Below are 25094 nucleotides of genomic sequence, written 5' to 3'. Positions count from 1 at the left end.
AATCGTTCTAAATATAAAAACAGCACAGTCCTCAGCACAACTATATCGCCACAGAGAAACAGTATCGTTGGAATCACTTGCAGATGTTTTTCTCTATTTTTACAGCTGATGAACGTTAAAGGCTTAGAACAGACAAAATAACATCGTCTGCTGGTGTAAACACTAATAAAGTTATTGGTATAGGTATCTTTAGTTAGCATTCTCGGTGTGAACACTGAACAGGCCTTAAGAAATCATGCATTACTCACAAAGGTAGTTTCACCTTTTATTTAAGTAGCCTATTTACAAGTGCTGGAAAATGAGACTGCCAACCAGTGCAAAATCTGTACACAAAATTTTGTATATACAAGAGATTAGTAGAGGAAAGGACACACTCGGCCATTCATGCATGTAACAGGGAATACATCTGCAGAGAGTAAGGGCTTGGAAAAAGACCTGAAGACATTATTTGACTTGATTGATTGGACTTGTGATGCAAGCCATGAACAGTTAATAACTGCAGTTAACGTATATCTCAATAGTATTTTAAAGGATATTTGTGACATTTTTGAGTAATTCCAGCAAAATCTCTCTTTTTTTTTTTTTTCAACTAGTAAATATATATTTTATACTCCACATATTGCCATTTTGTGTCAACATATTTTGACCATTTATATAAACCCTCACATCTGTCTACCAACATTGTATGTGTTTTCAGTGCGTACTAGAGATTCTTACCACTCTTGTGGTAACATGCCGACCCTCCTCTGGCAGAGCCAAGAAGAGTCGTGACTAAATCAGCATAACCAATCCAGAAAGAAATGGAAGCAAAACAGAAATTAAAAGGACACTTTTAACGGCATGATATTAAAACTGACAATGAAGCACCAAGAACATTTTCATCAACACTACTATGACTTGGATTAATGTGTATCCAGATTAGAACACCTTGATTGAATCATCCATAATGTGTTTTTCTTTAGAGATGCAAATGCATTTTGCAAAAATTGACAATTACTGCATGTTCATGCCGGATGCAAAATTAGTCGAGCCTTATACACCAGGGGTTATTTCCCCTTTCAGTGATCCTAATGCGGGCTGAAAATCAGTCCAGGCCAAAATGTGGGAGAGAAATAAAACGAAACAAAAGAAAGATCACAATCTTGCATGAGTAAAGTGCATAAAAACTTAAAAATGGAGATTAGAAAACCTATCCTCCAACAACAGAGCCAAACAAAAGGAAAACAAAGTTTCAGTGAGAACATGGGTTTGTGAATGTGGTCAACTGTCCCTCCAGCTCTGCTCTACAATCGCTGACACCCGTTTCTCATATTCTCGTTTATTTTCTTGATACAGTTGTGCTGCCTGGCTGTTTGCAGGGCTGTTGGGATTGGGCTCATCTAGAAGCGACTGTAAAGAAAGAGAAATCAAATTTTAGGCCTCAAAGGTATAACCTTTTCACATACTGTGATGACATGTTTCCAGTTATCAACATCCCAAAGTCTAGTAAAGCTTTTTATATTTTCACAAAAAAAATTTTTTTATACATATGTATAACTATATAAATGTTTTACATTACCTTGTCAGTAAAAAATATAATAAATGAAAAAAAAAATTAATTAACGCTTTTAAAGGGTGTTTCTAATAGAACTAATAGAAGGAGTGACAGCCTATTTGACATCTTTCTCTCTTCTGACCAACGTAATTAATCTCTATTTTTTTTTAAACTTTTTTTGGAAAGTCGTGGAAACTATCAAATGGAAATACTATTTGCGGTCATCTCCCGTTCCCCGCTATAGAAGTTTACCCAACTATGACGACTTCCGCTTCGAGAACCCCGGAAATGTGAAAAGGGTCCATTGGAAATGTAAAAAGTTACAATTGCAAGCAAAACTTCACTCTCTAAACCACAAATCAAAACGAGCATTCTAATTAGACAATTCTCAGATTTAATAATGTCCAAATGCAACAGAAAGCTGTTTTTTTTTTTTTACTATAAAAGGACTATAAAACAAAGTTAATTAACACACCTGAATTGATGTCAGAATAGAAGAAACATCGTAAGTTGGACTCCAACGATTCTGAAGAATATCTAGGCAGATACTGCCATCAGCATACACTGAGAAAAACAGCAAGAGAAAAGTTAGAGCAACATATTCCCTACATTGTCAATAAAGAAATAAAATAGAAAATTCAATTTTTTTTTTTAATGGTAAAATAACTTTCAGAATGCTTCCAAAACACATTAACAACACTTCCTAATACTGTACAGAAAATATGACCGCAGTAACTGATAATGGCTTTGAAAATACTGAAAGTGTAAATACTAGGGCTGGGTATTGACAAATTTCACAATTCAGTTCACTTTCACAAGCTTGCAATTTGATTCCGATTCAATTAGAATCAACATTGATTATTGGCAAATTTTCTCAAGGAAAAAAAATCTCAACTAATGCCGTGTAAACTATACGGCGAGTCAGTTGGTACTAAATACAGTAGGCGTGTCGGTAAGTTGTACTGTATCTTTTAACATACCTTCTGATGTCCATATAGTTTATTTTGCGCTGTAACTAGTAGTAAAGAGGAAGAGATGATCAGTTCACTGCTGCTTCAGCGATCCGTCACACCACATTAAAGAGCGCCAAAACGGTATTAATTAGGGCTGCCCCGACTAAAGATTTTTCTAGTCTACTATTAGTCGTACAATTAAGCCATTAGTCGACTAATCACTCATTTATATTAATTTAATTTCTTAAAGGCCCACTGAACTATTTTCACAGCATTATTTAACGTGTTGACAAAATCTCCACTGAAACAGGAAGACAGGGCGGGACATATCATACAGCTCCTCCCCTTTTTAAAAACAGCCAATAGCGTTTCATTTATATCACAGCTCGGCCAGAGCCGTTGAGCTCAGTAAAGCCGCATTTGACAGCCACTGTCTAATAGATTCCCCTTTTAGATTTAATATGAAACTGTTACAAAAGCAAAACAGTGAACTTAGTCATGCTGAGGATGTGTAGTTTATGTTGGTGAATGGCACCAGTTTTTTTTTTCTCTTCTACTCGTCAGTGCTGTTTGAAATGCTGAGTCTGTCTAACCGTTTCTCCTCCTAATCTCCTCCATATCGCTTAAATGGGACGTTTTGTGGTCTGCGCAGACTCACGCATGAGATCCGCTCTGTGCTTTTGTGTCTCTGGACTGAAGCACTGTGCGTGCTGCGGTGGATCACGTGACCCTTACGTGAAACCAGACTTCATTTGCCCCAATGGAAATCATATTTACACTGTCTGAATCATTTCCTGTCCCCTATATAGTGCATTGTGGCATTCACCATGTAGAAAACAGTAATTGTGAGAACAAGTGACTAATTTCAGCTTATAGATATCAGTAAGGCTAACATATTCATACTTAAAAAAAAAAAAAATTATATATATATATATTTTTTTTTTTTCATGGAGACTTCAAATATATACACTGAGGGGGATAAACCATAATGAGCTATATTCTATATATTATATAGGCGTAATATATAGCCTATTCCGTGCTGAAGCGCCTATACATTGGGTTTCGGTTCATTTCAATTTGAAATCTGAGACGTTGTTTCATATCAAAAGTAAAGTTCAAAAGTTATAGTGATTTATTAGATGGGAGGCACGATACAATGTTTTGTTCATTCATCATTTGACAGCATAGACTTAAATATCAATCCTTGTGATTTAAGAATCCATATCGGTTCATAAAAACGAGAATAGATTAAAATAGTGAAATCGGTATTTTTTATACCCAGCCCTAGTATATAAATGTATATTATTGACCAAGAAATGCATTAACACACGTATTAAATATTTTTGCTGAATTGGTTTATTACTAAAATAATTTTTTATCAAAACATTTTATTATTATATACGTTATGTGCAGAACTTTGTAAATGAGGGACTAAATAAATCCTACAGGAGCAGATTCTGTGTGGGAACGTCCTTAATCTCGAGCAGACTTTAGAGAGCGCTGGGGCTTAGATTGTCTTTGACAAGGCTTCTAATTTGAGACAAACAGGAAGCACCACTCACCATTAGGATGAAACATCTTTGAGACAAACCGCACAGTTGGGGGCTTGTTTGGATATTCCTCTGTGAACTCAACTGTGAGTTTGAAGGTACCTTGTGTGCAGAGCAGAAACAACATTGTATCTTTAATCAGTGAAAGACAAATACAACTAATTTTCTTTACACATGCAATTGACCACACGTGATTGTGTCTAGGTCAGCAGACAGACACTTACCATCTTCAAAAGGTGTTCCCTCTGGACTGCATGTAAAAACATGAAACACAATAATCAGGTCAAAGCCAGGAGGACACTGACATGAAACATTTGTGTCACTAAAAGTACAGCATGTTGATCACGATATCAAATAACAACAATGCACATATGAACCAGATTTACTCTTGTCAAGCCCTCAAACTCAAAGGAGTAATATGCACACAATAAAATATTGTAGAAAAAAGGACAACAATAAAAATTAAAAAAATTCCCAAACTAATTTTCAAAAGTTTGGGGTCGGTAAGATTAAGCGTTTTTCCCCCCCTTCCCTCTTACTAATCTAAGGCTCCATATTATTTGATTAAAAAAAATAAAAATACAATAAAGACAGTAATATTGTACATATTACAATTTGTGCAACTGTTTGCTGCTTTGATATATTTTAAAATAATTAAAAATCATTCTAACATGCTGATATTTCTCAGTATTATCAATGTTGAAAACAGTTGTGCTGATTAAGATTTTGCAGAATTCTGTGATGCATTTTTTCCCCAGGATTCTTTTAGGCCAACAGACACTTCGTCAGGTCAGTGTGCTACACCTGTCGGAGCTTGTTTTGGCCAATCGCACATGCTGAATAAGTATGTCTGAGAAGGGATGTGCAGTAAGTAATCTGGTGACTGTCTGCATCTGTCAGTCTAGTCTAAATTGAGCTTTTGATGAATAGGAAGTTCAAAAGAACAGCATTGCTTTAACATAAATCTTTTTTTTTTTTAACATTATAAATATCTTAATGTCCACTTTTGATCAATTTAACGAGTCTTTCCTAATTTAAAGTATTCATTCTTTCAAAAAAACATTCTCACTGACCCCAAGCTTTACTTAACAAGGAGTTGCATCATTTTTAAACATAACATTTACAGGCCTGAAAATGTCCATTTTAAAATTCTCTCATATTTCCCATGATCGTGGGAAGCCTGTTAGCCTGGTTGGCTGAGCCTCCACTCGATCAGCCTGATTTGCTCTCTTCTTACCCGAATATAACTGCATTCCACACCATGATGTTGTTCTCGGATGGAGCTCCACTAACGCCGGCTGGCGGATCCTCCTGGAGCCTGTGCGGAACCAACATAGATTTCAGTGCCTCAATCACGTTAATTTGTTAAAAACGTGTGATATTACATGACAAAGTGAGGCTTCTGTTTACTTTATAAACATTACTAGTTTAAAAATATTACTAGTCTAAAAAATATAATCACATTCAGACAAGTCGAGCTTGAATAACTTCTCTAACCGGCTTACACTAGCTAGCTAATAAGCTAAGATAAACGTGGAGTTTCTGTGAACCCTCACAATGTAAACAGGCAATGTGATACTACCGACAGACTCAAAACAATAAGAACAACATTAAATGTCGTGTTTTTAATCGTTTATTTTACGTTTAATAATCGCCTACCGAGCTGAGTGTTATGAAGCTAACTAACTTAGCTAGCCAGCTAATCCAAACAGATCTATCATTTTTCAGCTAACGTTACTCACCGCTTAAAATCTCGCATGAGTCGCCTTCTAGCTGGAGTAGACATCTTTAACTACACTAAAAGCGTCAGGGATTATTTTTAGAGCTCTACTAACAAATCCTAATATAACAGTATATATGTCACAACAACAGTGATGATTAATATTCCTTTCTGAGTACAAGACGTCTTTTCACGAGATACGATTATACCACCTGTTCAACACAGGGGGATATTTGCGACTGAAAATATAGAATCATCATACAATATGTATGTTAATCAATTTTGTGTTTTGTTTTTAGAGACGCAATGATTGAAATATCACTAATCGTTTGAAGTATTTATGGGTTAAGAGAAGCAATAAGATAATCTGCCTGAAATGTTCATCTCAAGACTACGTAAATGGCAGAGTTCCCCCTAATAGTTGGTACGGTCTTAGTCGGAGGAACAGCCTCGATGACGTTTCTGTAGGAGGAATGAGGTCAATGTCCTCCTAGCGGCTATGGGCGGGAAATGCAACAAACGACGATCATTGTACTCTGACGTGAATGATATTTCACAACAGGTAAACGATTACTGTTCGTTTGTTGTTCACATTTTCAGTCATATATCTGATAATAATTAGGAGGGAGGGCCGTTTGAGTTTAGAAGTGTGTGAACTATAGTATAAACATAACCAAAATTGTACAGGTCAATAAAACCAGCGATCTTACCACCCATTATCTTACCACAAGTTCTGCATACATAACTTACTACAAGAGGCGACAAATGTAAAAATGGTCGAGGGTGGAAACTGATTCATGATTCAGTCAATTCATCAACCATTTTATTCATACAGTATACAGCTACTATGTAAGAAAATGCTGGCAGTAAACAATTACATTTTATATGTAGGCACAATTAATACAATAATATGTTCTTACAAACAATGCATACAAATTAACAGCTTCTGGGATTCTCCAACTGAATTAAAATGGCCAAAATTAGAAAATAATAAAAACAAACATTTTTTTTACAACATAAATACAAATCGAGTGACCCTGTCAAAGTACATGGACTTATAGCAATTCAGCACATTCTCTATGGATATATAAAGGCATATGAGTCCGGATGGGACATCCTAACAACCATGATAGAGGTGCATGGTGTTGAAAGTGATGTGGTCATACTGCTCCTCTACACTGACTGACTTGCGGTGCTCTATCTGACTGCTTTCGTCCTCCATGTTCTCAGCTGTATCTCCATTTTGATGCCCAAAGGGAAGGCCTTTGTCAAAGTAACCAAGATGTAAAGAAACACCCACATTCCCAATATGATCACAGTTCTCAACCTCGGTTGAATTCCCATTTACGTTCCCACGCGTCAGGTCACCACCATTGAGGTGCTGCACAGGATGGCAGCGCCCATTTAAAGGAAGTCCTGCTGTCAAAGAGAACAAATGAATTATAATCTCATTAACATTCAAATTTGACCTGAATGTTTTTGTTTTGCACAACAATTTCCAACAGGATTCGTCTTTGATCCAAACTGAATTCTGCATCGTTAATGTTCTTTAGTGGACATTTCAGGGGTACTCTGTAGATTGTTCAGTTTAGGGTTTTCAAAATCACATCCAGTTTGGTTTACATAACATGATTACATCTGAACATTTGAACCCGAGATTAAAGTCCTGCATCAAGTCACTGCAACCTTAAACATTTTGCCGAATGAATATTTATTCAATATTAAATAACAGGGATTGAATCTTAATCTCATTTATGTTAAATGTGGAAGCAGCAAAGTTGGAAAGTGCAAACCACTGGATTATAATTTACGAAAAAGGGTATCAAATGACCATGCACGTGGCTTCTATTTTAATAAGTTCTAATAAACAATTCATAAGTACAAACCCAAGAGTCAATGATGATTGTTAAATGACAGAACATTTAATGAATATAGAAATTACATTTGCATCAATCTTAGGCATCCACACATGAACAATATTTTCCATCTCAATCTCATGTTGAAATGAGCACTTACAGTCAGACGTCCCTTTGTAATTCAGAATAGTTTCAGTAGGAAATCATGCGTTAGTCTATAATGCAGTTCTACATTTCTGCCATTTGTTCTGTGTGAAATATGACAATTTTTATATGAATTTATATAAAGTACAATGTAATCAAATAACCAACTTTTTCTCAATTAATAGCTACTATCATACGAAATCAGTTTAGCAAATATTTTCTACACTGAAATTCTATGCAAAACATTAGCTGAAAAAAAAAAAAAGCCTCGTACAGTAACCTGACTGATAAACACTTGAGACTGAATAAATCTAACGAGAAAGACCCTCTTCGACAGATTTTGCAATAACAGCAACAGAAAGAAAGAGAACAACAATCTAATATAGTAAAATAGTCTAAGGTTTAAGAAGTGACTGAATAGCACCTTAACTTCCAAACAAGAACACACGCATGAAAGCTGCACAGCGAAGGTCCATGGATGTTCTCTATACATTCATGAAAAGATATGCTTTGGCATAACAAGATAATTAAAAGTTCAAGAAATGAAAATAAAAAATAGATTGAAAATAAAATGCACAATATTTCATGTTTCAAACATGGAAAAAAATGCATTCACCAGGAATTCGTTTTTTTTTTTCTTGCTACTTTACAGGAAAATAATATGGGCCACTCATATCAAAAGTATTACCCAACAGCCTGAACCAAAACTCAAGGGCAGGAACTTGGCAGGGAAAATAAAAATTCACAGCAAAAGCTGTCAATCAATATCGTACTAAGACTGAAGAGAAAATAACATTGACAAACTTTCCAAGTATCGATTTCAGGGCATAAAAAAAAGCCTCATAACAAAATTAAACTACTTTAAAATATCGGAATATTTTAATTGTTCTTGGAACGCTTTGGAATCAAAATTAAAATGTCATTCAAGGAAGTCATTGTGCAAAACAAAACTCAATTTGCTCCTACTCAGCTAAATTATTTCTCCATTTTAGTTTAAAACAAAGTGCATACCACCAAAAGTTAAAAGGACGGGGTGGTGCGAGTAACTTATGATCAAATGTTTTATACATGTGATGTGTGCCAAATTAAATTATTTTCCCTCCCAGACACACATCACCAAAAGAGTTTAAATGACGCAAGGCAAATGCCCCTACAAATAGGCATAGGAATTAGTGCAACGACATGGTATCTGCATGGAGGTCACGGTGAAGACCTCCAACTCTTTGTGGATTGAAGGTCCACTTGAGGATGAGCTCTCCATGTGGACCCCCCTGTCTTGCTCTGGACTCATGTAGCCATTGGACGCCAAAGGCAAGGATCCATTTAAGAGTCGGTTCCCACCTGTGGTACTCAGTGGTGGGCCAAACTCCATGTGCATGCTCTCCATCTGGTCCTTTCCGCTGGATCCGTTTATTGGCTGATAGCCGAGATCTGCAATGACACATGTTGAGGTATTAACATGTGGTGATGACAGTCCCAATGATTTTGCTTTAGGACCAAATGCAGGGTTTCACGAGAAGAATTTTATTGTACAGACTCGATTGTGTTTTTACCTGCCCTGTCAAAAAAGTAGTTATTGTTTTCGATCCATGTAACCTTGTATTCTAATAAGCTTATGACAATTCTCGATTCCAATTTCAATACAATATCAAAACCGAGCCTAACTAATATAAAGTTCAAACATTAAAGACAAGTGAACTGATTAATCCTTGTTAAAGCTAATGATAATGATACAGACAGCAGCCTTTAATATCTAATGCACTTAATATAATGATGATACAAACCTGATTTCTTTCTCAACGGTTTACACTTACTTAAAACTTGGGATAAGTTCAGACCGTCAGTCCAAATTATGTGTATCCGATTGAAATCTGATCTAAAATTATTGATGTCCACACTGTGTATCGCAACTGTTCAGATCCGATTTGTGGCTTTTGTTTTTCAAAATATCTGCATTGGTTTCTATGGCAATGATGTTGCGTTGGTAGGCATATATGCCAAAAACAACAACCGCAACATGGAGGGGTTTGCAAAAGAGATGATGTCTTATTTAAATTTTACAACATGGAAATGTGTAGCCGCTACGCTGGACTATGCATCATCTGAGGCCATGGTAGATCCGGAGGAGGCTGGTATGCACTGCTTTTTTCCGCGCTGTCATCTCTGCCGGTTTCAAAATATGTCTCAGTTATATTGTCATTCTGCTCATCCGGCACAACACAACCTTGTTTCGTCAGCATTTTTCCTATAACAACGTCTGACGGTTAAGTTTTATGCGGCGTGAGAAAGTCACATAAACCACATGAAATCCAATCAGAGCAGTCGGACTGAAACGTATTTCGAGAAATGCAATTTGAATAGGATTTTAAACCGCATATTGACGTAGCTTGAAACTGATAAAAAAAAAAAAAAAAAAACCTTGCCATAGTCAACTGTTAATGAGGATATGAGACACAATGGGTATTTAGTCATTTTGTGTGTATTTGTCTGCTCAAGTGTAAGGAGAAACAAAAGAGAATTCTGTCAATTTTGTGATTAAGTTCTCTAAATACCAAATTGAGTTTTGTATTGCATCTCCTTAGTCTGGCTATCACCAGACCAAGCTCAATCTTTTAAGATTGAACATTAGTCTGGGGAGTCTGCTCTGTATTGTCTACTGCACAAGAGGCGTGATCAACGGGCATAGTTGAAATGACTCTGTACGCAATTGGATAGTCCTTCAACCAATCAGACCAACGATCTGGGTGACGTACTTTGCAGCGAAAACTCCAGGTAGGAAACGTGTCAACAAACGTGTTGGTTTGCAGCAATGGCATCGAGCGTTTTTTTGCAGGTTGTGCAAAAAAAAACGAAAAAACATGAAAGCGAGTGATATTTACACCCACTCGAGCGATTTGTTTGCTAAACTAAAGAAGCCATTGAGCATCGTCGAGAGGTTAAAAGGAATTGGATTGGATTAAACCCGCCAATAGCGCGCCAGGTGGATAAGCCAGTTTGTGATTGGTCTCCGCAAATTTGTAACAGAAGCAGGATAGAAGAATGTACAGGTTTCCAGCCGAAATCAAATCGCTGGCAGATTGGGCTGGGTTTACCCAGTCTAGCATCTCCTTGCACTTGAATGGTAAATTCGCTTGAATTTTTAATCTTTGAAATATTCAGTCAATACTTACCATCTGTTCTGGCCTTTTTAATGTGATTGGACACCATGCAATCAAGAGACCTCTTTCGGCTGGGAACCCCATTAAGGGTGCTCCGCTCTTGGCTTAGCTTGCGGTCCCCAAAGCACACAGAGCCATTGGTTGAGAACCCGTTAAGCTGACTGAGCTGCTGGTTCTGGGCATTGGAAAGCAGCTGGGCACACTCCTGAAAGCCCTGGGCATGGGCTAGGTCAGCTGCGGTCAGTCCACTAGCGTTCCTCATGCTGCGCAATGATAAAATTAGCGTGTTAACACTGCTGCACTATGGCAAATGTTTGTAAACCACTCATACACACACACACACACTGTCCCTTTCTGCATTTCCTATCCTATTTTATTTCTGACATATATGTTCTTTAATCAGGGTAAAAAAAAGTTATAAAATTGACATCTTTGAAAATGTATATAATTTAAAGACATTTATAATGTTGTGACTTCTCAACTGCAATAGAAAATGAAAAACCATTGAAGCATACACAAGTAGACAAGAACATGAAATATATATATATATACAAATAACCATAATTCAATTACACCAGTCAATGGTAAATATCTGTCAATGGCAAATTTGCACAAGTGGAGAGATTATTTCCACAAGATTGACTGGCAAGGGGAGTTTGGCACTGCTAAATTAATTTTTCCAAGAATTCTCTTCAATGCAAGAGATGAACTGGACAGATGATTCATTTAAAAGTAGTGAAAAGGAAATAATGCTATTGTTTATTAATGCTATTAATAAACATAGTAAAGAAGTTGCAATTAAGATGACAATAACTGTAGATAGAAATGTAGACGTACAAAGTCAGAACAAGTCTTCTTGAATCTGTAATAAGTGGCCTGGAAAGCTGAATAAAAATATCATGGCAATCCATCTTCTGATAAAAAAAAAGAGAGAGACAGACTTGTCCCTTAAAGAGATTTTAATGGTGGTTGAATCTTCATTTGCATGGCTGAAAAAGGACAGCTTGGAAGCGACAAGGGGAATAAGACCTGGTCAGGAAATTCTTCTTTTAACACTCGAAGACACAGCAAGTTAAAGAGAAAAGCATCCAGGCTTCATCAAGAGGAAGATTTGATGAAATGGTGAACGCTGATACCGTAAAGCATTAAAAGGGTAATGTGAGATGCAATCCCATTTAAAATTAGACATGACAACAAGAAAGGATTGAGAGTGTGCATTTGGCATCAACACAGTCATTTTCTATTGCAGTGAAGAACCAGAATACATGAATGAACAAAATCAAGGGCAAAATAACAGTGTTCACACTTACCCCTGTGGCTCCAGTTAACACTTCTATCCTGAATGCAGTGAGAATACAGAAATGTCACTCTTGGTAGCGCAGAACACAGACTAGCCTCAGACAATCCAAACCAATTTATATCAGACACCAATAATTTGTTTAATGTCACTAATTTGTGTGTTGTTCTCTCTTATAAGCAAATGTGTGCATCTGTATGGGGTTTGAGTGACTGCCAGCTTTTGCTGCACTCTTTATTCATATTACATGTAACATCGAAGCTAGGACTAGACGCAAGATTTGTTACCAACTACATTTAAATTGACTGGGGATAAGAGCAATTTATACCTACAAGACATCATTCCACATTGCATTAAGGACCCATTAAGAACATTTTACTGAATCTATTGCAGAAAAGCAAAACCTAAATCAATGTTTTCCAACCCTTTTCCTATAGGTACACAAACAGAACACATTTTGGATATCTCCCTTACCATCCATTTCAGGAGCGACTTGGGAGGAGCCTCCAAGTTTAGGAAAAAATTGGATAAATGAAGTCCGGACATAATACATCTGCACAGTTCTTGTGACCTACAGCACCAGTTACGTTGCTTCACTTCCATTCACAACACCTATCTCGTGGCCTCATGGGACATTAAAGTGTCCATCAGATGTGCACTTCAGAACCTTGGTAGTAAGTAATCTGGGTGCTTTACACTTACCGTTTTATGAAAATTATGAATTCAGAGATACTACTTATGTACGGTTATTTCCCAACTGTATAGTACGGAATTAGGCTAGGCATATTCAAATGAAGGGCATCTCTGTTTTAAGTCTCTACCAACAAGCTTATGAGCTGAATTGTGTTTGATTAGGAAGAGTCTGAAAATGTGTACTGTTGGTCTGCCTCCAAAACGGTCCAAGATCTTTTAGCACTGTACTGTGGGGGAACAAAAAGTCTGAAGGACAAGCAAATCACTGTGAGTGAGGAGGACATGATGCTTAGGTGCCAAGACCTTGGTATTTGATTGGAAAGAGGAAGGAAAATGCTGGCAGTCTCCAAAACCCTATATATCATTTTCATGAATCTGAACCTGTGTGGAATTTGTGCAAAAGAAAGCATTTCATAAATACTTTAAACTAAGCATTGTTGCATTGTAATACATTTAATATTAAATGTTAGATTGAGCAAATAATCATTAGGTAACAATTAAACTCACTTCATCCATTTTAACTGATGTCCTGTATGCGCTACCACTGAGTTACATACATGAAGTAAGGGGTTTGCTTGTGGCTTTAAGATAAAGTTTTGTTCATTCATGGATTCATTATAAAACAATCATCATAATATTCATTAGAACATGTTTTTTTGAATATCTAACTATATCACAGTCCACACACCCACATTCATTCCAACACATAAAACATTTTCAAATCATACATCTAAAAATAAAATACAGTTTCCAGCAAATAAAGTAAAAATAAAACAATTTCCATTGAACAGACCCTCCCCAATTATTCCTACCCAAATCTGAAGAAAAATATGAATGCTTCTCGGAAGTTCTGATGTCAAAAAGACATTTGTAACAAATACTTCAGAAGGTGTGTGGCCATCCTGGCAGGTCTCAATTGGAAATGAACCTCTTAGGTGCAAGAAATCTGAAATAATTACCAACACAAACACAATGATCATGTGGACAACAGCTTAATAGTTCAAATGTATCCACTGCTGTTTATTGGCCCAAATCTGTGAGTGACTTGAACATAAAATACAACTCAGATTAATTTGTTCCTTAGGGTTAGTTTCTTTTGCTGCTTTCATGACCTCAATAGTTATATATATTTTACATTCATATTGCCAATATGTGACAAATCCCATTGTTAAACATCACTTCAACAAATGAGAAATGAGAAACGTATCATGTAATCTGAAATAGTAGGCTACATTTTACTTTGATGGTTGCAAGGTGTCTACCCTTGCTACGGTGGTGAAAGGTTTTTGAGCTATTGCTGCAGCAAACAACTCAATTATTGTAGATCACAGATAATATAATTTTACAAAAAAAGAAAAGAAATGGGTGTAATTTTCTTGCGTAAAGTCCCCCGAATTAGATCCCGAAACCTAAGTGCCAGTTCAGTTTAGAAAGCCATATTTTCTGAAAACTGTTTTGTGTTTTGTATACATATTGTCCACAATGTTGACAGAGTTAGATCAGATTTCTGGTACCTTTAATTAGAGGTCATTTCAGTTAATGTAAATGTAAAAGATTCATGAATACATTGGTTTATTCATTTGCACTGATTTTCATTTAGTTTCCTCACTGCTACTTGAGTTCTTATGATTTGGAATTGAAATAAATGTAATTAGAAGTGTGGCAGTTAATACAATAAGTTATGTATATTTATTTTCCTTTTTGAACGGAGACAGTTTAGTGTTCGGGCCAAACTTTACAGTAATTTGATTACACTATGGTTTTCAGAATCCCCTCTCATTCTGTGTGTACAGAATATAAGATTCAGTCTCAAAATGGCCAAGTTAGGTAATTTCCCATTATGTGGCAGTAAACAAGAAACTTTGATGCCAACAATTTATGAAACCGTTAATGAAAGAATTATTAGCAACTGAACATGCTAATATGTGGCAATTTTTTGTAAACTGCTGTCAACGTTTTGTTTATGCTCGTTATGCTGTTGCATTAAACTATGCACTTGCAAATACTTAACCATTTTTCTCTACTAATCAGATTCAGGTGAATTAAAGAGTTCACCCAAAAATAAAACTCTGCCATCATTTACTCACCCTCAAGTTGTTCTAAACCGGTATTCATTTCTTTCTTCTGCTGAACACAAAAGAAGATATTTTGAAGAATATGGGTAACCAAACAGTTGATGGACCCCCATTGACTTCCATAGTATATATTTTTTCTCCATACTATGGAAGTCAACGGGGTCCATCAACTGCTTGGTTACCGACATTCTTCTAAATACCTTCTTTTGCATTCAGCAGAAGAACGAAATGAATACCGGTTTGGAGCAACTTGAGGATTGAGTAAATTCCATAATTTTCATTTTTGGGTGAACAATCACTTTAACAGCTATTTTAACCGACAATATAGAACCTCTCTGACAATATCAAACACTAATTTACAAAGACTGTCCGAAGACTGTGTTTAGATACATGCATATATTCATAAATAGACACGCAGATATGTCAAACATTCTTGAGGTTTTAAATAATAATCAATATATTGGATTACTCTAAATCTAACCTATTGCTCATAATTTTGTCGTAGTTCACAAATTGCTTGTACAGTGCTATGCATAAGTTTAGACACCCATGCTAAAGTTGACTAAAAAGAGGAATAAAAAAATCATCTTTTGGAAATTGAACTTAATGCCTTAATTAAAAAAATTAGGAAAAATCCAACCTTTAAGGACACCAATTTTCTTTGTGAATGAATTAATGTATCGTAAATAAATAAATGTTCTTCCTTAAAATACAGGGTGCATAAGTCTGGACACCCCTATGTTAAATTCCCATAGAGGCAGGCAGATTTTTATTTTTAAAGGCCAGTTACTTCATGGATCCAGGATACTATGCATCCTGATAAAGTTCCCTTGGCCTTTGGAATTAAAATAGCCCCACATCATCACATAGCATTCACCATACCTAGAGATTGGCATGGTTTTATTTCAGTTAGCCTAATAGCTGGTTTGATTTGCATTGAGAGATGATCTTATGGAAAGTAATCCATGCCAATCTCTAGGTATGGTGAAGGCTATGTGATGATGTGGGGCTATTTTAATTCCAAAGGCCAAGGGAACTTTATCAGGATGCATAGTATCCTGGATCCATGAAGTAACTGGCCTTTAAAAATAAAAATCTGCCTGCCTCTATGGGAATTTAACATAGGGGTGTCCAGACTTATGCACCCTGTATTTTAAGGAAGAACATTTATTTATTTACGATACATTATTCATTCACAAAGAAAATTGGTGTCCTTAAAGGTTGGATTTTTCCTAATTTTATTAATTAAGGCATTAAGTTCAATTTCCAAAAGATGATTTTTTTATTCCTCTTTTTAATCAACTTTAGCATGGGTGTCTAAACTTATGCATAGCACTATATTAGCCTCTTAAATATGTAACTAAGATGGTTTATTGCCACAGATGTATTCTGGTAGCCTTCTCATTCAATTTAGTACCTCAAATGGCGTTTTGCTAAATGTCTGGATTGGATTCACAAATACCTTCACAATTTTTCACGATTTTCAGTAGAGATGTGCAAGACTTGTCGACAAAACGATGATGCCGCCAAGTCGACATTAAAAATATTAGTAGTTTACATTAAATATTTTTTTTTGCACATTTATTTTTTGCTTTATGTTGTTACAAAGCCCATGTTCAAATTACTGTCATGTTAATGTTACATTTTAAAATGATACATTATTTATTGCATATCTGGAGTTGGGGAAAAATCAGTAATGTCCACTCGGAAGACGAGAAAGGTAAAGGAGTATTTTGGCATAACAATTAGGCTCGCTTATTGGATTGTTATACTACCGGTTATGAGAGAAAATAGCCTACTGAAATACACTGCCCCGGCCAAAAAATAGTCGCTGATTGGATTTGAATAGGCAAATATTTCATATAGTCTATGACTGGATCCTTATTGCTGTGATCTTAAATTCAGACCTTAAATTCATTGAAAGTCTTTGGGTTGTGCTAGAGTAGACTTTATAGAGTGCTAGACTCTTGCATTGTCGATACAAGATCTTGACCAAAAATCTGGATGTAAATTAATGTTGTCATCCCAAAGACTTTCAATTAATTTAAGGTCTGGACTCAAAGGTGCCAATTCATGTGTGAAAATAATTATTCATGTTCCTCCCAACTCCTCTTTCACAATTTGAGCCTGGTGAATCTTGACATTGTCATCCTGGAATATGGCCATGAAGTGTCTTCCTATATGGTTGTTTAAGAAATGAAAAGCTACACTCTCCATCAATTAGGGTTAGAAGACCTGTTGCCAAACATTTAACATGCTAGAAACATAATAATCTCTGCAATAATGATCCAGTCATAAACTCTTAAGCTTTTTAAATCCAAGGAGCGACTTTGTTCCCCCGGGCAGTGTATTTTATACCGGTTTAAAGGGATACTCCACCGTTCTTTCATATTAAACTATGTTATTCCCTTAACTAAGACGAGTTGATACATACCTCTCTTGTCTCAGTGCGTGCACTAAATCGCTCTGTCTTGCGGCGAAACTTTGTTAGCCCAGTTCATTCAATATGTGCCAAGCAAAGAAGCTACAAAACACCTCCACGTTTTCCCTATTTAAATACAGTTACTCGCGTAGTGTAACTCGACCTAGGACGGTGACACAAAACAAAACATTGCGCTTTTCTAAGCGTGTAAAATGGATAACTATATTGTATGGCGGAATACCATAGCAAGTGCTTGGAAGCACTTCGACTTCGGCGCAGTAATATCTTCACTTGTGAAAAATCCTCTCACCGGCCCCTGCTCCCTCTAGTGAAGATATTACTGCGCCGAAATCGAAGACAGAGCGATTTAGTGCACGCACTGAGACGAGAGAGGTATGTATCAACTCGTCTTAGTTAAGGGAATAACATAGTTTAATATGAAAAAACGGTAGAGTATCCCTTTAAAGGAAAATTTTAATAATTTAACAAATAGAATACCCTTAAATAATGTATAGTTGCAGATGCACGTCAAGCTTTTCTTGCAATTTTGCCACCGGTCATGTGTCCAGGTACTTTTCACACAAGACATGTTAAAACCTGGACACGGAAGCGGTGGTAACGAACAGCAAAACCTTGACATACTGATTTACTTATGCTGGCTAACGTTTAGAGACAGGGTCGTAATGGGCATGCTGAAAGGTAAACAATGCTACAACAGAAACTAACCCCTAAATTTACCCCACACCCTAACAGCTTAAGCAACCAATTGAAAAGACCTTTCGGCACACCCATTACTCCAACCTGCAAATACCCACACTTGAACTTTTAATAAGGGAATTATCTTTATGATATGCTATTGAGATGGTACTTACTGGTCCCTGCACTGCTTATTGATTCGGTTGATTTTAATGCATGTATATTTAATAATTTTAATTAAAACTAAGGAGTTGCACATTACGGGTTTGTTCACCCAGAAATTAAAGTTCTGTCATAATTTACACACCCTCATATCGTTACAAACCTTTCATTTATCTTCGAAGCACAAAATGAAGAAATTTGAATTAAACCTAAGAGATTTCTGTCTCTCCATTGAAAGTCCATTACACCAAAACTTTGACGCTCAACCAACAAACAAAGAGTTCATCAAGTGGTATGGCAAACAGAAGCTCAAACGTGCTTGCTTGAGGCATAAGAACCAACAAGATTTATTCTCATGAATCAAACAAGTTCGGTTGAGCTTCGGTTTACCATGTTTGATGTGCTCTATGTATGTGCATTGTTCAATGTTTATATGTGAATAGAAGCCCACATTAAATCGGTTCATTGCATAATGCAATCATGTCTCTTCAGAAGACTTCTAAGTCATATGGATTGCTTTTCCAATCTCTTTAGGACCTTTTGAATTGTTGGTGGAATAAACTTTCAATGGAGGGATATAAATCATTCAGTTTTCATTAAATGTCATTTCGAAGATTAACAAAAGTCAAATAGGTTTGGAATAGCATGAGTGGGTAATTGATGACAATTAAAATTTTGGGGCAAACAATTCCTTTAACCTGCGTTTTTCTTACATAAAAGGCAAATAGGTTTATATACACATTAGACCTGCCAGGTTTGCCATTTCATGTTTCCTGGTCATTTCAATGTTCAATACAGTGTGAATAACTGTATCACTTTGGCAAATTACAATTTCACTTTGGTGAATTAAAGATTTATTTCAGTAATGAAACAGAAGCATTCATTTTGTTTCTTCATTCCTGATATGCTTTGCTACTCTCTATTTCAACTTCATAAATTCTCTTCCATAGCCCTACCACATATCTTCCTGAGCATCAGACCATGCTTACTCTGGACGTGACTAAGGGACTGATTAGACCTGTCCTATATACGTCCTATGGTTAGTCTATAAAAAAAAAGAGGAAATAAACAAACATCAACTGCATTGATTTAAGGGCACAATTAAGCAAAGCATGCAGGTCAAAAACAAAAACTAGATCTAAAAGAAACAACAAAAAACTTTGTCTTTTGAAAGTTCTAGGTACAAAATGTCCTATCAGTAAAACCAATCACCGCATGAAATACCTCAACAGTTTGCCAGTGTGTTGATACTGAAGGGAGCGATAGTGAGAACACTCCTAATGCCACAACAGTGTAGTTTCGTTGAGGGAACTTGGAGTGAGTCAGCAGTGTCTATTTGGAATGCTCTCCCCCTTTTCTAGGATTACTTGAAAAAGTCAAGTCATTTCGAATTCAATAGCTGCAAAACATTGAGATGTGTAGATGTTCTCTAGAATTTTGCCGTAACAGTTAACAAAATGCAATCTCCATTTCTTTTGTCATCATGCCACTTTCATAAGGACAAAGGTGACAGATGATTCATAAAAGAACATGTTTTATTATAAGGTAATCATATCATAGGTTAAATTCTGCAGGCGACATTGTAAATACAAACAGTTTCTCTCTATGAACAAAGTCTCAGAATAATAGATGCAGACAGGTTAAAACAAAATAGTAATGCTATTAATACTATTAAGGTCTAGTAATGCAAACCCTCTGATATTTAAGCCTGTGCTTTACCCTGCTCTCCTTTACTATTATAGTACCTGAACCACACTTTCTCCTGTCAGAATTTTGGATCGAGGGCTTTGGGAAAAAATAAAATAAAATCAAAAAAGACAATAGTCGTGGCAGAAGGACATCTACTGTATGTTTTAAAATGGTTTAGGACTAACCAGAAGTGTTGTTTTTCCCATATGATTTACTTTAGAGAAGGGACAGGAAGTGATAAAGAGAAATTGTACATGTTCCAATCAGACTTGTGCCATCCGCATAGCAGATTTACATATTTAAGCCTCAAAAATATAGTGTGCCTTAAAAAGAATAAGTTCAATTTACATGGAGTTATTTATAAGGATATTAAGCCAAACTCTGTAATTTCAACTGGACATTTTATCTGAAATACCTCCTTTGCAGAATTTAAATAAAACAAGGCAATAAAGAAAGATAATTGTCCAAATGTACACTAGAAAGCCTTGTACGTCACTGGTAAAGAACATAAGAAGCTGAACAAAGTGAATTTAAACCAACATGAGAACCATGAGGCTTTAAAAGAGAAGGGAGTGCAAACCTTTCCGTATCACAGAAAGGGAGAAAAGAAAGAAAGAAAATGTGACAAAGCACTTTTTTTCTCCAAAGGACTTGGCCTTCTGAACTTATAGACATGTTTGATAAAGACACAATTACTGAAGACATCTGAGTGAAGAAAGAACCAAGATTTCAATGACGAGACGGGAGATGTATGAAATGTGGCAATCCATCAAAAATAGTTGAAGTGTGGATGTCTTTTCAGTAAGCCATGAACAACTGGAGACGTCCAATAGAAAAAGAAAAACATATTTAGATGAGAATACACATTTGTGCAGTTGATAATTGTGAATCTGATTCCAGTGCATTTAAGATTCAAGCAGAATTTGGAGGGGATCCATTCTCACTCTCTTTGATTTGACAAAAGAGAAAATTTTCAGTGGACGTTAAGCAATTACTTTGTTGCTGTTTTTTTTTTAAATCTGCTGGGATCTGGTGAAACAGTTCCAGCAATAAGGCAATAAATGAATGTTTGTTTCTTGTAAGCTCCTTTGTCTTCTCTTCGCCATTTATGTTGTTTAGGGGTCAGTTTCAGTCCAAGAGATCTTCAAGGAATATCAGACAATTTGATCAGAATGAAATGGTGCTCTTTAGCCAGCTTTTAAGGTAGGAATATGGTGGTCTGTTCAAGCATCCAGAATATTCTCACTGGTGGCCGACATGTTTTCTCCAGAAAAGTAAAGCATCATCTGTATTCGGGTTTTAAGAAATCAATTAACATAAAAGCTAGAAATAGATAGCGAGGAATCAGATAAAACATCCAGTTTTGCATTTTTTTTTTAGATCATGTAGATTTAGAAAAAAAAAATCATATTACTCTGTCGGTACTAAGAATAACTCCAAGTTTCCATATATTACACTGATAATATGGTGAACAAGACCATTCTGACGTTTGTGTCCTATGTGTTTGAACTTACAAATCTAATGAAAATTATGTAAACGATTCCAGAATAGACAACAAAAATGCAAGTGAGTTAAGACAAGACCTCACTATTGATGAGAAGGAGCAAACTAACTCAACTTAAAACTAGTTAGTTGAAGTTTCCAGATTTAGCAATCTAAAAAAAAAAGTAGCTTTAATTTTGTTAAAAAAATAATGAGAGGGAGAATTATATTTTGTCTAGGATTCAAGGCAAATGTTTAAATAGATTTTTTAAAATAAAAACCCAAAACCCTCGTTCCTTTCAATCTCCTACCTAGGCCTATATATTATAAAACCCTTTTATTTAAAACCTTCCCTTCTGCTTTGAATTGGGTAAATCTGACACACTATAGCTGTCATCAGAACTAATGTTGCCTGGGGCTTCAGTGCCACTACCACTGCAAGACTTTTGAAACATTGCTTATACTGCCATCATAAAAATCCTATTTGTGTGGCTGCTAAATGCACATTTCATCATTATCTCAAAAGCATTTCCAATAGGGCAATAAACATGCACTAATATAAATTGAACACTTAAAAACAACCCCTAGTTCCAAGATGTTTCTCCTCTGTTTTTTTGAATGCCACGTACTCAGGGCAAGTAAGGGATATCCCACGGCTAGCTATGGATTGAATTATTCTAATGCACGACGTCGAGGCAAAGTGAATCGAAGTGCATTCAAATTGTTTAATTAATGCACAGCTAGCTGTGGATTATCCTGCTTATACCATGGTCATTTGCCAGCATAATATGTTATTGATGTTTGCAGTACAATATTTGACCAAAAGGGTAAAAATTATGATTATTTTTATCAGTTATGGCTCGTTAGATCTAGCCCTCTGACCACTTTGAATCAGACACAGAGATAAAATTTATTTGAATGAATAAATGAATTGTAGCACTTATTTGAATTAATTATCGAGCAACAGAGAGAGCGAGAGAGAAAGCGAGAGGGGGAGAGAGAGATGCATGTGTGAATTACCTGCATCTGTGCAGCGTCTCTCTCTCTCCCTCTCTCTCTATTAAAAGCAAAGTTGTGAGTTTAATTACTTAAAAACCAGCGATGTCACCTCTGTCACTGAGAAATATAATGTAGCGATTCAGTAGTGAAATCATTTTACCAAAAGTCACGGGGTAGCGTTGATAAGTTTCTGTGCTCCTGAAAGTTTCAGTGTGCAGCGCGATCTCTGCTCTCTGTGCGAGTGATGTATGTGTGAGTTTGCTTCAATGAAAACAGCGCATTAATATAAAACAGTTATTAAACTGATTTGGAACAGCCTGTGCATTAAACAGTTTTATTGCACACCTTTCAGCCAATCAAAATCGAGTATTCGAGTACAGACGATGGTATAAAACAATATAACAAAATATAAGTAATCAGACTACTTCTAAAACTGATTTGTTTAAAAAAAAATAAAAGGTTATCAATTAAAATATACCAAGGTCTAATTTAGATAGTAGGTATGGTACCACTGGACAGGATATAAACAGTTTAATCAAGACTTTTGATGCAATTATGTCTCTCTCTGGTGCCTGTTTGTCTTCCTAGACAACGGTCTGTGAGGTCTCTCTTTTTCCTTAAACACAAGGCCATAAACTATTCAATCTAAAGAAAAAAGTTAAAAGCTTCTTATAGTTAAAAGATTCTCTGTTATGAATCACAAACAGATTTGCCATGTCAATTTAGAATGAAAATATCGTATTTAGAATAATTTCAATTGCAATATCATATTTAGAATAATTTCAATTGACAAAATGCTACCCCTGAATTGAATAATGTTTAAAGTGGTTTTACACTGCATTGTTTTTCAATATTTCCTATTGACTGGAAGTGAATTAAATGCTGCGAAGTCCACAATTTAGCCAAACAGTTGCTATATTTTAATACAAATTCTCGTGTACGGCTAATTTAATTAAATGTGCCATTTGACAATAACAGAATGCAGCCTTCTAGTCGTTTCTATACTGTACATTAACAAATGTAATTGATTTCTTTTTTTTTCTTTCAATGTACCAACTGTCTTTGTTTTATTGCAAAACTTTACTATAAGATTTAATTTGTTAACATCAGCTAATTCATTAGGTATCCTGAACTAACAATGAACAATATGAGAATAGCATTGATTAATTTATGTACAGTGGGTACGGAAAGTATTCAGACCCCCTTAAATTTTTCACTCTTTGTTATATTGCAGCCATTTGCTAAAATCATTTAAGTTCATTTTTTTCCTTCATTATTGTACACACAGCACCCCAATATTGACAGAAAAACACAGAATTGTTGACATTTTTGCACATTTATTAAAAAAGAAAAACTGAAATATCACATGGTCCTAAGTATTCAGACCCTTTGCTGTGACACTCATATATTTAACTGTCCATTTCTTCTGATCATCCTTGAGATGGTTCTACACCTTCATTTGAGTCCAGCTGTGTTTGATTATACTGATTGGACTTGATTAGGAAAGCCACACACCTGTCTATATAAGACCTTACAGCTCACAGTGCATGTCAGAGCAAATGAGAATCATGAGGTCAAAGGAACTGCCTGAAGAGCTCAGAGACAGAATTGTGGCAAGGCACAAATCTGGCCAAGGTTACAAAAAAAATTCTGCTGCACTTAAGGTTCCTAAGAGCACAGTGGCCTCCATAATCCTTAAATGGAAGACGTTTGGGATGACCAGAACCCTTCCTAGAGCTGGCCGTCCGGCCAAACTGAGCTATCGGGGGAGAAGAGCCTTGGTGAGAGAGGTAAAGAAGAACCCAAAGATCACTGTGGCTGAGCTCCAGAGATGCAGTCGGGAGATGGGAGAAAGTTGTAGTAAGTCAACCATCACTGCAGCCATCCACCAGTTGGGGCTTTATGGCAGAGTGGCCCGACGGAAGCCTCTCCTCAGTGCAAGACACATGAAAGCACACCTGAAGGACTCCAAGATGGTGATAAATAAGATTCTCTGGTCTGATGAGACCAAGATAGAACTTTTTGGCCTTAATTCTAAGCGGTATGTGTGGAGAAAACCAGGCACTGCTCATCACCTGTCCAATACAGTCTCAACAGTGAAGCATGGTGGTGGCAGCATCATGCTGTGGGGGTGTTTTTCAGCTGCAGGGACAGGACGACTGGTTGCAATTGAGGGAAAGATGAATGCGGCCAAGTACAGGGATATCCTGGACGAAAACCTTCTCCAGAGTGCTCTGGACCTCAGACTGGGCCGAAGGTTCACCTTCCAACAAGACAATGACCCTAAGCATACAGCTAAAATAACGAAGGAGTGGCTTCACAACAACTCCGTGACTGTTCTTGAATGGCCCAGCCAGAGCCCTGACTTAAACCCAATTGAGCATCTCTGGAGAGACCTGAAAATGGCTGCCCACCAACGTTTACCATCCAACCTGACAGAACTGGAGAGGATCTGCAAGGAGGAATGGCAGAGGATACCCAAATCCAGGTGTGAAAAACTTGTTGCATCTTTCCCAAAAAGACTCATGGCTGTATTAGATCAAGAGGGTGCTTCTACTAAATACTGAGCAAAGGGTCTGAATACTTAGGAGGACCATGTGATATTTCAGTTTTTCTTTTTTAATAAATATGCAAAAATGTCAACAATTCTGTGTTTTTCTGTCA

The 25094-nt window shown here is 36.3% G+C and overlaps 2 protein-coding genes across 3 annotated transcripts in view; both read right to left on the bottom strand.

Annotated features, from left to right (window-relative positions):
* Positions 1 to 252: 252 nt before the first annotated feature.
* On the bottom strand, positions 253 to 6207 carry ube2al (ubiquitin conjugating enzyme E2 A, like). Its single transcript, XM_084421367.1, has 6 exons — positions 5780 to 6207; positions 5275 to 5355; positions 4262 to 4287; positions 4050 to 4139; positions 2010 to 2098; positions 253 to 1389 (listed from the first exon to the last, which is right to left on the bottom strand). The coding sequence occupies exons 1-6, from the start codon at positions 5821 to 5823 to the stop codon at positions 1261 to 1263; spliced, it is 459 nt and encodes a 152-aa protein (XP_084277493.1). The 5' UTR covers positions 5824 to 6207; the 3' UTR covers positions 253 to 1260.
* Positions 6208 to 6551: 344 nt separating this feature from the next.
* The window catches only part of ankrd10b (ankyrin repeat domain 10b), a 30008-nt gene continuing 11465 nt past the window's right edge, over positions 6552 to 25094 (bottom strand). Inside the window, exons 4-6 of one of the 2 annotated variants that reach the window (XM_084421051.1) lie at positions 10928 to 11178; positions 9099 to 9188; positions 6552 to 7176 (exon numbers count right to left, since the gene is read on the bottom strand). In XM_084421051.1, the coding sequence (XP_084277177.1) occupies positions 6875 to 7176; positions 9099 to 9188; positions 10928 to 11178 (643 nt within the window). In that variant the 3' untranslated portion in view covers positions 6552 to 6874. The remainder of the gene's footprint in view (positions 7177 to 9098; positions 9189 to 10927; positions 11179 to 25094) is intronic. The other variant, XM_084421052.1, reaches the window with a different exon arrangement.

Source organism: Rutilus rutilus (genome assembly GCF_951802725.1).
Source record: "Rutilus rutilus genome assembly, chromosome: 10".
In the NCBI taxonomy this organism is placed as follows: domain Eukaryota; kingdom Metazoa; phylum Chordata; class Actinopteri; order Cypriniformes; family Leuciscidae; genus Rutilus; species Rutilus rutilus.
The sequence above is the reverse complement of the archived record's forward strand: the minus strand, read 5'-3'. Positions and strand labels throughout refer to the sequence as shown.

What these genes read in the sequence shown, in the direction of transcription:
- ube2al (XM_084421367.1), bottom strand. Translation starts at nt 5,823, where the DNA reads ATGTCTACTCCAGCTAGAAGGCGACTCATGCGAGATTTTAAGCG. An exon ending in AAAGATGTTTCATCCTAATG is followed by an intron (nt 2,099 to 4,049) that starts GTGAGTGGTGCT and finishes TGTTTTTCTCAG; the next exon opens with TGTATGCTGATGGCAGTATC. An exon ending in CTATTCTGACATCAATTCAG is followed by an intron (nt 1,390 to 2,009) that starts GTGTGTTAATTA and finishes CTTTCTTTACAG; the next exon opens with TCGCTTCTAGATGAGCCCAA.